Here is a 13,503-nt window from a genome sequence, read left to right on the forward strand (position 1 = left end):
ATACATACATACATACATACATACATACATACATACATACATGGTTTAAACATAAATTTCAATTCAACTTGATATGTCACGGGTAATGGGCCTAAGGCCAATTATATTACTACTTTGAATATAATAATGCAAAAATACAAACAGTGTCAAGACAGATGTTATGGTAAGCGTGATGTCATCAGAGATCCTTGCAGGAAATCCCCAAAATAGCTTAACACAAGTCAGTTGCCGTAGGGGTTCTTTACAAGATGTTGAAGATGAATAAGTTACCGAGGCGTCATTAACCATGATCATAATTATGGAAGTTCATAGAAATAATCAAGAAGTTGTCTGTAATCAAAATGCAAATGTATTTATTTAAACTTTCTTAACACAAAACTGACTATATTCTTGCAAATGCATCTGTCATGATCGTGAAGTGCGTAATCATACAATGATAAGTGAAGAACACACGATTCAGGCTTGTCACCCCTGGCCTCTCAGCAGAGTTTTATTTCTGTGGGCGTGTTCTGTTCTCTTTTTTTTACACAAGTCTTGACAAGTCGATGTTTTGAAAACTTTGTTTACAGGCGATACAAATACGTTGACATGACTTCGATACATTCACCGATTCACTCAAGCTTGCATTCGGTCGAAGGTGTATCTTCCCTTTGTAAAACACAGGTTACATCGCTATCTGTGATTTTTCTTTGCTGTCTCACTAAAGCCTTGATAATGCAAAATCACAGATTGCGAAATGAACAGGTAGGCAAAACAGCTGTAATTGCTGCAGCATAGCTGCTACTATAACAAACGCAAGTGCACTGTTCTGACGTGACGGGTAGATATATATGTTAACAATCACAGTGCACTAACTCTTTCAAAAGAAAGATAAATTATACATACTACTATCTCGGTTAATTGACCAAACTACTGACCGTATCGCCACACCCTGTGATTTCATTATATTTCGGACAATACCTGAACTATATCTCCTTTAGATGCCCTTTTTTCTCATACGGCAAAGCAATTCAAATGAAAATGTGCCTTCATGTGAATGTATATACATTGTGTGTATCTTGTATCGTCCTTCAAAACAAAGATACAAGTTTTTTGATGTCCAGATTACCACCAGATAGGACTACACCAACTTTCTTGATGCCTGCCGGTAGTGCTTTGAACTTGTCAGAGAGGACGATTGCCACTGCAGTACCAGCAGATGGTTCAATACATATCTTGACTCTCTCCCACATCAGTCTAGTTGCTTGCTGAAATAATTATAAAAAAGTGTTGGTGAATTGAAACTTTTATTCGAGGACGACCCAAATATGCTGAAAATGAACTTGTTTACCGAGCATTTGACAAAATTAGAATTGGTAGTCAATAATAAAACAAAAATAAACAATCTCGCTTTACAGCATTGTTAGACTGTAATGACGTCATCGGTCCGGGCTTATCAGCCTGCCGTATTTTGGGAAAAGGGAGGTTAGACAGCGCCCACAATTGCTGGTCTATCAATCTACAATGGTGTATTTTACTATACTAACACACGCCTTTAGACAGGTATGTTTGTGCTCATATAGTTTAGACAACATGTATACCATAAAAGGAATACATGTTTTAAAATTATAATTATAAACTGATCCCATATTCAATTCTTACAATAAATTGGGGAATCCTTGATGTTGAATTAACGGAAAGGTAAATATAATTTGATAAAATAGAGTTGATGGAAATCCTCACAGGAATTAAATTTAACCAACTGTTGGTAAAAGACTTGGTAGAAGACACAGTCCCCTAAATACTTTATTATCATAGTCTGTGTGACTAAAGGATGAAGCCTTGACAAGAGTGGTCTGCGATACGACATGCTAGTATCTATATAAAGAACACATGTACCACCACAAGCATTATATATGTGAGAAATGAACTACTTGTATTAACATTCATGCGTGCAAAGAAAAGGTGGACAACAAAGTACAAGTATGTGATATTGCTTTGTTAACTGTGTACAGATCAGCTAATACTCACTATTATCTCCTCTTCAGTAACTGCTATGGCATCTTCTACATGATCTCTGATAATCGGCCAAGCTTTCTCACCAACCGAAGACACAAGTCCAACAGCAATCGTGTTGGGCAGTCCATGTACTAATATCCGTTCGCCTGCAGCAAGGGATTTAGTACAACAGTCGGCATTGAGTGCTTCGGCTGCATATATCTTAATGTCTGGGTTTATATGCTGAAATCATATTTTATATATGTATATATATATATATATATATATATCTTTACATACATTGGTTCACTGTTCACTGTTGCAACGCTTACAATGTATGAAAATTAAAGGGCCACGAGCTGAGATTATACGCTTTGGGAATGTAATTTTTACTCCATATGTAAATGATGCTCGGAGTACTAGCATTCTAGATTTCTACTTTAATACTGGAACATACTTAACCATCACTTACAACTGAATGAACTACAAACTTGTATTTTAGACAAAACTTATTATCGATTCGATGGCGTAATTTACTATATGTATATGGAAAGCCCCACTATGTATACAGAAATCCCCACTATGCAATCAGTTGTTCTAAAAAAAATACTGGAAAATATCTGTATTAGATGTTAGGCACAGAGCGATGTATTTTCTTGTGACAACGAATGATGATATGTAATTGAGACTTTCATACTGTAGATTAGGATATCCACTTTCGTTCAACAGAAAGATCAAAACCGTCTCACCTTTGCAACTATACAAATTCCAGCAACCACCTGAAACTGGTGCCACAATAGCATCAAGATCTGGAGCATATATATATATATATATATATATATATATAGAAATAAACACTTTTAAAAGCACATATATATTCAATCGTGCTACCATGTAAAGTGAAGGTAGCATTTTCTTCCTGAACCACCTTCTTGGTCATGTCTTCTCTCGCCTTTTAATTTATGGAAAGGAATATTTGTTAATTTTCTGTCATCTCATAAGAAGGTAGAGATGCAAGTAGGTGGAGGACCCCATTAATGTAAGATGTTACAGTAGACATTTAAAGTAAGGGAAATTTATAAACAAAACAAAATAATCATCTAAGATCCAAGTAACTCGTCGTAGTCATATTTAGATCAAGCTATTCTAAACAAACCTCAGTGTAAGGAGATACGTCGTGTAAGAGCGCCCTCGTCATACATCGGCCTACCATATACCATATAAGATACCACACAAAGAGGTCGGTGAGGGCGGAATGACATCAACACGTTGTATCTAAGTCAGTGGCAAGATGAATAGTTCGATGTAGGATAAAAACACTAAAATGATCATCATGGACGTCATCAAAAAAAATCTTTAGTAAAAAAAACCAGGAAAAACAGTATTTCAGAAGTGGTTGTGGATTTGACCTCGTTCCCTACATGTGTTTTAGTGCCATACATTTAATATAACAAACATTCTTCAAATTCTCGATATGACGGCAATTTCTTTTAGAAATATCTGCATTTAGGGGTACAAAACACATTCCATTAAAAGTGAAATAGTTTTTGTTGAATGAAAACTAAAGCGGTTCAACCCTCTCGCACCCAGACTACAAGAAATACGTGTTTTTTGTTTTGTTTTTATCGCACATTGAATTATTGATCTCACCCCTCACAGTCTACAGCTTATACAGCCAATTCTAAATTCATGCATTATGTAGTGTCTCCAATCATTTGAAGAATCAACCTAATTTAGATGGTGTACACTTGTCATTGTCATTTGCCATTGTATTTTGTCGACGGATAAATGTGCATATGTGATAGTTATGTATTCGTACGCAACAGGTTGAGTGACATCTTGTCATATAACACAAAAGCCCGGCGTACGCACCTTTTCACCAGGTTCACATAAAACTACTGTACCACCGTAACCTTTGACCGCATTAAGTTTGATTTGAGGTGAAATATTCTGCATGACTACAAATGCTTGGATTTCTTTTAATTTTGCAGACAGTGCAACAGCTTGACCAAAGTTGCCACTGCTGTGCGTTAGACCTTAACTTTGAACTTGTCTTCTGCATTTTCGACTAACTTACTGATTGCGTTGTAGGCACCGCGAAACTAAAGAGAAACAGCATGAACGTAAAAAAATAATCCAATTAATCATTTAATTAATTATGTCTCTGGTAAGATGTCTAATGCGAAAATCTGAGATTGAGTCATGGGTCTTTAAAAACTCATGAAAGCCATGAGCCATCATTCAACACATCATTTCTACCTATATCTACTTCAATGACAATTAAATCTTAGACCACTATACAAAAAATAGCGGTCTGAGATATAATTCATGACCTTAAACATGCTAGCATCACTGTCATCATCGAAAGTGAATTTCAAGCCGTAAGTTTATTCCCCCCCCCCCCCCCCGACAGGACGACCATGTATGGCGCGTAATTTGGGTCAAAATTAGGAAGGAATCCATATTTTAAATTGAACTGATTGGCATTGGTCTTGGATTGCACTATAAATTGAATGTGACTCACGTGCTTATCTTGAATTGTTCTACAATTAGACTGAATAATCATTCACACATATCTTGATATGCGTTGCCTGTTTAAAAAGAAATATACCAGCTATGACATTTACTTTGAATGCCCCTATTTTCTGAAAAAGTTCACACTTGAAGTAGAGTTCTCTCCCTGCAAAACCGTCCATGGTTTTACTTGTCATAACTTGGGTATAGTGAGCTTCTGGTTTGATCCTTTCCACCGCTTTCTGTACGTCTTCGTACGAAATACAGTACTTATTTTCTGTCATGGTGACGGTAGATGTCAGAGATTTCTGAGACGCAAATTGTTCGGGTATTCAGATACATTAGTACTCTGCAGCAACTCTGACCTGTGTACAAGTGCAACCGTGCTGACCTCTGGGTCAAAATGCTTTATCTAAGTTTGTGACAATCATCAAACCATACTTCTGACAGGTGTCAAAAATTCATATTTACCTTTACATATTTCATCAACATTCATCTAAATGCCAGTAGACGTCATAATTCCATATCTATACCGTCAAATATTCTTATATTCTATATATTTAAATCAGGTTTTTTTGGGTATAATTCTAAAACTAATTTACATCCCATATTTGGCGTGATATATATTCTGTGATATTGATGTTGCAATATAAACCCCTTCCTTCTGGAATATTAGGTTCATAATCAGCCAAATGGCACTTTTATGTAATTAAGTATATCCCTCTCTACTGTTATTATGGGTCAATGCAATTTAAAAGCAATGTGCGTGAAACATATAAGTCCTCTCTTTCTGTCATTTTAGTCATATTATGTATATACAATGAAAACAATGCTTGTGTTTTAACCACAGGGACTCAAAAAAAAGTCCTTTGTATGTGCTTACTTTCTTTATTGCTTACATTTTTACAATTTTATTTTACTTTTTAAAGATACCGTTTCCCTACAAGGTGTTATGTAATAAAACTAACGCTTTGAAAAGCGGTGACCCTTAGAGGATGTCGGCAACCTCTGTACTGTCATCCCTCGGCTTTTGTTCGACAACCTTCGAGGCACAGACTCAAGGTCTCATTATAAGATTAGGTACAGCCCTGCATTACACTCATTTCAGTATATGATAATTTCTATGTGAAATGACTATTCAAGAGTGAGCCCCCCCCCCCCCCCGTGTTATTTGCTGTCCACAAAATGTAATTTGTGTACCAAATTAATACAGTAAACAGTTTAAATTCTATTAATCTGCTGAGAAAAAGAGTACTGCAGTATTAAAAGCTTGCCGAATTTTGACAAACTGTGGATAGTAAAAAACAGAAGGCTTATTTTGTGAAAAGTGCATTTACACATGTCATATCACAAGGCACAGGAGGAATATTGTAAAAAATTACACTTTTAACTACTTTTATGTTCAATAGAGATGACAATGTATTCCCAATGCTTGTCTTTAGCTGCTATCAACAAATTCTACAATATGTGTCAATTGCTCCACCAAACTTCTGTCTCTTCTGTAAACATTTGCTGTAAAGCATTGGGAATAAATTACACTCATATTTATAGTGCCATTTTTATTGAACATACGAGTTGTCAAAATGTGTAAATCTTCACATATATTCCCTGTCCCCTGTGATCATTCATGGGCATGGCAAAGATGACAAACAAATGTTATCGTACATAACAATGCTAGCTCTTTATTTCATGCTCTCATGCAATATCATTTTATTCATGGATTGACCAAAAACTTAAAAATAATTACGACAAAATGGACTTCTAAAACTGTACATGTCTTTGAAATTTCTCTTGACAACCCCGATTTTAAAAGACAAGCACACAACAGTACAAGCATAACTGTATCTGTAATGAGTTAAACATTTGCATTTCACATACTTGCTAGCAAAGGTAATTTGTCTTGTCAGTGCAATGATGTACTACATGAATGTTGTGAGAGTAATGCCAATAGAGTGGTTATGTGCAAACCACCAAGGTGAAAGCTAGTCAATTGAATTGAATTTTCTTGAAAATATCCAGTTACTTTATTTTTGATGAAGTCAGGTTGGATTACAACAAATTATTTACATTGCTTTTTCCACTAAATTTCTCATCCTAACATGTGTTCTGGAACAATTTCCTAAATCAATTGTAAAAGACACATATTGGAAGTATAATTACACTCCATCATTTGAACAGTTTTACGGCCATTTTACGCAGTAGTTCACGTTCACAAACAAATTTCCAGTTCCCCTGGCATTTCATGTACATGTAAAGCGGCCATAAAACTGTTCTTATCAAACCATGGTGTGTGTAATACAAGTCTCTCAGTGCTGTTCCAAGTGTTGTTAATCAAATTGATTTGTTTACTTTCCCTGTTTGTAACAGGTTCCATTTGTCAACGGTCTGATGTCAGCAGTTGTATTAAGAATTGGGGTTTTGCCTTCATTGTCATGGCATTTTATTCTCTGTACAATTATTTCTACCAAGTTTACAGTTAGACATCATAGACAATATCACACATTTACTCACAAGATCAATTGAAAATGTGAAATATATCATGTACAAACTCTACTAACATACCAACTATCACACACACACACTCAATACTATTATGCTGTCTTGTTGAACCATTATCTCACACGATTTATACTTATTTGATCCTAAAATATTATCAAACAACCTGGAAAAAAAAGTAATGCCTGAATTTATTTCAGTGTTAAAGTGAAGGTTCTGCTTCTCACAGGTTAATTTGGTTTAATCTGGTTCAATGAATTTGCAGCAATATAGGTGTCTACAACAGAATGGTTCAAGCTGAATTTAAAGGAAAAGTCCAATCAGACAGATTTATTGGGGCATTTAGTACACTTGTATTGATTACTGCTGTCAACTTATATGATTTTGGGTGATAAAATAGCATCTCAGTAACTTATCCAACTTTAAAGAAACCCTACTGCACTTGACATGTGTTCAGCCATGATTTCCTACAAGGGTTTATGGGAAACGTCTAGCGATGACATCACAAATACCCTAATATCTTTGTCTTGATACTCTGTATTGTATTTATATCTGAAATAAGTCTGACAGAACTTTTCATTTAACACATTATTAATTGACATCAAAATTATCAAAAATTTGTTTCAACAAAGAACACTTATGCCAAGTTACAGAATACTGGATACAAGACTTGGTGCAAACCATGTAAGCACAGAAGGACAGTACAGATAAGATTTTAACACAGTGGACTCTTTTTGTATAAAAGTAGAGATATAAACTATCTATTGTAATGTGGATTGGGAAATTGCTTACATCAATATTAAAACTTACATTTCAGTACTAAGTAGAAAGAAAAAGTAGAAAAACCAGAAGGTCTTTTATCACACAGCCAAGTCACAGCACAAACTCTATTTCATAGCTTTTTCAGAAACAAATATCAAAAACAAAGAGAGTTTGGGCATATTCTAAGAAAAAATATCAAATAACAAAGACAAACAAATAACAAGCAGAAAAGTGAAAGTATTTTAAGATAAAGTTTTAATCTAGCAGGAACATAATATAGTATATCAAATGATAACACAAAAGATATTTAACTATTCAATAAACTTGGTTTCAACAGACATTTGTTCCCTTTTAACTTTCATAATCATTTATGAAAAATAATACATTTTGTGATAATTCTTTCAGAATTCTTTATTGAAATGATGTATCTGACCATTAACTTACCTTTGGTGAAAAGGCAGCCTATAAAAAGCGGCAAGATAGATTGCAAGAAATAATATCTACAATTGTATCAAATGAGATCCATCTTTCTCCATAACTTGTATCATATGCAGCATAATGCAGTGCAATATTAACAAATCAAGATGCAAAGCTATCAAATGTGCAGTGTTTGTAAGTAGTGGCATCGGCTCAGTTCAATTGGCAACTATCACAGCAGAAATCAGTGTATGTACTTCTTTATATTTTCTCAGGATCTTGACAAAATTCCAACCATTCCTTTGCTGCACATGATGTAGAGCCACTGGACTAGATTAGAACCAAGATGACAGTTTGGAGAGGTCCAGATTACCACCAGATAGGACAACACCAACTTTCTTGATGTCTGCTGGAAGTGCTTTGAACTTGTCAGATAGGACGGCTGCCACTGCAGTACCAGAAGATGGTTCAATACATAGCTTAACTCTCTCCCACATCAGTTTAGTTGCATGCTGAAATATAAAACAAATATTTTTGTTAACACTGCAATTTTTGCTGCATTTCATGAATATTACTAAAATCAATCTTAAATTCTCACTTTTCAATGATATCCGCTGGCAAAGGAATATTCTTTGTTTACATGATTGCTACTAATTTGCATACGACATGGATGTACAGGCTTACTTGTATGTGTATAATTACCGGTATGTGGTTTTATGAAAGCCCTTCATATGATAAATTAATATCACTGGTAAGCTCATAAAATGTCACAAAGTTAAATGAGCTGGCATGTTTCATTTATTTTTTTTCAAAATGAGAATCTAAGTTTCAAACAGTGCTTCCATTATCTTTCCTGAACTGTATATTTTGTGTTGTATATAAGCTCTTTGGGTCTCTGGTCTTTATTGCAAATAAACTATCTAACTAAGTAAAAAAATTAACAAATATTATCCCTTAATTCTTTCTTGTAGAGGAGAGACAAAGACTTACAATAATTTCCTCCTCAGTGACGGTTATAACATCTTCAACATTATCTTTGATGATTGGCCAAGTGTTGTAACCAACTGAAGTCTTGAGACCATCTGCAACTGTATCTGGTGGTCCAGGTAGTGGGATACGTTCACCCGCAGCAAATGATTTGGCACAATCATCGGCATTAAGTGGTTCAGCTGCATAGATCTTGATGCTTGGTTTTATATGCTGAAATCGAGAAAGAGACATTCAAAAAGTTTTATTTTTCATAAAATATGAACATTTGATGATATATCAAATGACTGATAAGTAACCTTACAAAAAACTTAATCATATGAGTGAAAAGACAAGCCATTCTTTTCAGTAACATGACTGTTACATAAAGCATTTACTTAAAAAAGACATAAAACATACAATCTCACCTTTGCAGCTATGCAAATTCCAGCAATCATACCTCCACCAGAAACTGGTGCCACAATAGCATCAAGATCTGGAACCTGTAGATAGATTGTAGGTTCAGTTTCAATATATCTGTTTGAACATATTGAGAATTTTTAAGTCTAAGAATTTTCTTTAAAAAAAATACTGCATCAATGTAAAATATTGACATGTTACCATGTAAGACCTTCAGTAGATATAAGTTGTGCTATATTTCATTAATTTGTACATGTTGATAAACAGAAAACCTTGAAATACGTCATTATTCAGATATAATGTGTAAACAATGGTGAAAATATATGGACTACTTCTTTTCTCAACAAATTGTACATTTGTGGAAAGCTAATATGATATGATTTGATCATGTAATGAGGCAATTATACAATTAATTCTCTAGCAATTACAATAGAGTAACCGTAGTGTTTTTGTTAAGGTCTGGAAACCATGGTAACAGAAAGGGGTAAATCTGGTAAATTTTCCAAACATTATACCATAATTTTGGTGGGTAACCCAGTAAAAATGACAAGGGAACTCAGGTAGATTTTACCTACTCACCGCCCTGAACAGAAACACTGAGTAAAATTGTCAAAAAACTAACAAAATTATGGAAAAATATGTCCAGTTACAGATGAGATAGCGATACTGGGACTCTGACATTGACATAAACCACAAAAAGCACATGTTTCATTGACAAAGACTGTAGGATATGTTATATTGTGTCGACCATGCCCTGTCATGGAAGTGGTGGCCACCATGATGCATGGCAATGTATTCTACAGTCGGGCATTGATATAGTTACTAGCATTACGCGAAGGTACTGCCAATACAAAGTAAAGGTGTCGATATTTCTTACCTGCTCTAACAGTTCTACACCCATTGTACCCTGACCAGCAATGACATCAGGATGTTGAGATGAGGAAATAAAAACAGCATCCTGTTCTTTGGCAACCTTATCTTTCATGTCTTCCCGGGCCTTTAAAAAAAAAAAAGTCATGAAATAAAGGAAATCTTGCAGCGAATAAATGATTATCATAATTTGGTTTATAAAACTTCAAAGATTTGGAATCAAAAGACAGCCTTTTTGTAAATTGGCAAGGTCTACATTTTCAAATGTTAAATAAAAACAAGCAGAGAGGATCATTTTGACATCCAATTTCTCATCTTGTACAACTATATCAGCAAGCTCGAGTCCTTAAACATATAAAATATGCATAAATACAATGACAATGTTGTCAAATTCTATTCAGCTTGGTGGCCATGCTCACCTGTAAACATGTAATAAGTAAATACAAGAAACAGTTATGATCTCTGTGAGTTCCTAAAATTACATCATTGCAAACAGATAAGCCAAAGTATTTGGACTGGCTAGGAATGCAGTCAGTTCAACCTTATAGCTTTGAAACACTGCAGTTTTTCAAAGGAGGCATACAGCACTAAACTATTGCTTGTGGCCCTCACTTTCTTCCTTCTAGATAGCACATCTAGTGTCCAAACAAAATTATTCTCTTTTGCATAATGGTATTATGCCATATTGAAGAAACATTTACATTGTTTACAATCATGTAATACTCTTGAGGCATACCACTGGAGAGAGGGGTGGGATGTTAGGTGAATACACTGTACCAAAAAGTCAACTCTACTTACCTTTTCACCAGGTTCACATTCAACCACAGTAGCACCATAACCTTTGACGGCCCTCACTTTAATCTGAGGTGAAATATTTTGCATCACAATAAATGCTGGAACTCCTTTAAGTTTTGCAGCTAGCGCAAGAGCTTGGCCATGATTTCCACTGCTGTGTGTTACGACTTTAACTGTTGACTTATCTTCTGCTTTTTCTAGTAAGTTACTGATGGCATTATAGGCACCTCGAAACTGCATGAAAAATGAATTAAAAAAATAAATAAAAATAAACAATCACGCTGTGATTGTGAAAGCTTGATAACAAATTACAGCTACCCTATTTGTACCTAGAAACTTTCAAAACACTTCACATTTTCATAGGGATGTAGTCTGTAAGGTCCGCCCTGACGGAGCGCCCTCACACATTGGCCAACCCCTCGATGAGGGTGGAACGTCACGACGTATCTTACAGTCTAATAGGGATGATGATACCAATACATGTAGTTATCAAATTTAACAATAGTGTGTGTCAGTCATGATTTTTAGGTGTTGCTGTGTATATGAGGGTACCAATGGTGGTAGTGGTGGTGATGGTGTGTGTGTGTGTGTGTGTGTGTGTGTGTGTGAGTGTGTGTGTGTGTGTGTGTGTGTGTGTGTATGTGTGAAAGTTACATTTTGTAAGTACTGTAAATCTATGTTTTTACACTATACATACATGCTCATTCTTGAATTCACAATGAACCAATTGGTTTCACTTTTATCTACCAATAAGCTTAAAACCTGTTCTCTATCATGTGTAAAATGGAAGGACCTTTGAATATATTGAAGATATGACTGGTATTAAACCCATCGCCAGCATGACATGAATTCTACTGTATAATTTTCAGGTAAATACAAATACTATTGTTAGTTGAACTTGAACTACAACGATTACAGTATGAATTGAGTCTCTCTGATGACAACTATAACAATTCTACAACAAATTTGAATATAAAATTTTACAATTAATGTGCATCTAAATGATAAAAATATTTCCATAACATGGCCATAATAACCACACACATATTTAATTTGCATATTACATATTATTTATGTTCTGATTAACCAATCTCACACACATTATTTATAATGCAGCTAAGGTCTTGCAAGGTTTTTTTACAGCTGTTTGTTAACATAGATCCATGCATCAGGAACATCCACATTGAAATAATATTAATATTGGAGATAATCCCTGCAGAGCATCGTACGGTAACTAGGAATATTTTAATCGAAATCCTTCGTGGATGATGAATCTGCTACCGGCAAGACAATAATAGTTTCGGAATTTTGATGAAAACGTGCAATTTGCCAATGACCTCCATTTTAATATATAGTGATCATGTAGTGAAGTACATATGATGACCTTCCGTTGACCTCAAACCTTGAGATTGCCATATCGTTCCTTCACCGGCGCGCGGTACGTGTAGTCATGGATGTATTATACTAATACATCCATGGTGTAGTGTACAATGTTTATTAGTGATGTCAAGGTCGCTATGAACTTGTCTCGTCTGACAATCACCGGTTCTAGTGCCGAAGACATGATTAGCTTCAAATTTATGTGGGAACATAATACATGATCGTTTTAGCTGTGCTAGCTAGAAGCATTTACATACCTTGAATGCCCCTACTTTCTGAAAGAGCTCGCATTTGAAAAAGAGTTCTCGCCCTGCTCAGCCATCCATAGTTTTACTTGTCATAACTTGGGTATAGTGAGCTTCTGGTTTGATTCTTTCCACCGCTTTTTGTACATCTTGGTACGAAATACAGTACTTATTTTCTGTCATGGTCATAAAATTCCGACAACTTTGACAGCGACAGGGTGATGAGTTATGAATCTCAAGCTGATCGAATGTGTACGTGTAGTGGAGTTGACGCACTCGCAGTAGCCTGGTCGCTCTAATAATGCGTGACGCTATGCGTGACCCCTGCTGCGACATTCAGCCTGATATGTATCACGTGATAGTCTTTTGACGACCTGGAATGACCTATATTGTAATTTTAAACGTAGAAATAACACAAATGGATTATTTGAAAATCTACAAAATAATGTTGTCATGCGTTACATGATATGCTTGTACATGTGGTCAGGATACTTAGCGCAAAATATCGCCCATCCATTCACTCGCAATCTAATCATCGGTGGCCATTTATCCATCGTATTATACTTTTATAGTGACTATAGAGAATTAAAATTATATAAACTAAAGTCAAATTGGCCACGTATGGTCATACATGATATTTTACCACTGTAATTTTAGTGGA

The 13,503-nt window shown here is 35.2% G+C and overlaps 1 protein-coding gene and 1 pseudogene across 1 annotated transcript; both read right to left on the reverse strand.

Annotated features, from left to right (window-relative positions):
- Positions 1-1,070: 1,070 nt before the first annotated feature.
- LOC144449345 (serine racemase-like) lies at positions 1,071-4,775 on the reverse strand (annotated as a pseudogene).
- Positions 4,776-8,127: 3,352 nt separating this feature from the next.
- On the reverse strand, positions 8,128-13,081 carry LOC144449472 (serine racemase-like). The gene is made up of 6 exons (XM_078140010.1): positions 12,855-13,081; positions 11,221-11,451; positions 10,430-10,549; positions 9,561-9,635; positions 9,157-9,366; positions 8,128-8,678 (listed from the first exon to the last, which is right to left on the reverse strand). Exons 2-6 carry the CDS (start codon positions 11,302-11,304, stop codon positions 8,502-8,504), a joined length of 666 nt encoding a protein of 221 aa, XP_077996136.1. The 5' UTR covers positions 11,305-11,451; positions 12,855-13,081; the 3' UTR covers positions 8,128-8,501.
- Between the last annotated feature and the right edge of the window lie 422 nt (positions 13,082-13,503).

This window comes from Glandiceps talaboti, chromosome 18 (genome assembly GCF_964340395.1).
Source record: "Glandiceps talaboti chromosome 18, keGlaTala1.1, whole genome shotgun sequence".
Classification (NCBI taxonomy): Eukaryota; Metazoa; Hemichordata; class Enteropneusta; family Spengelidae; genus Glandiceps; species Glandiceps talaboti.

What these genes read in the sequence shown, in the direction of transcription:
- LOC144449472 (XM_078140010.1), bottom strand. Translation starts at nt 11,304, where the DNA reads ATGCAAAATATTTCACCTCAGATTAAAGTGAGGGCCGTCAAAGGTTAT. An exon ending in AATGTGAACCTGGTGAAAAG is followed by an intron (nt 10,550 to 11,220) that starts GTAAGTAGAGTT and finishes TTTTTTTTAAAG; the next exon opens with GCCCGGGAAGACATGAAAGA. An exon ending in TCACTGAGGAGGAAATTATT is followed by an intron (nt 8,679 to 9,156) that starts GTAAGTCTTTGT and finishes TTTATATTTCAG; the next exon opens with CATGCAACTAAACTGATGTG.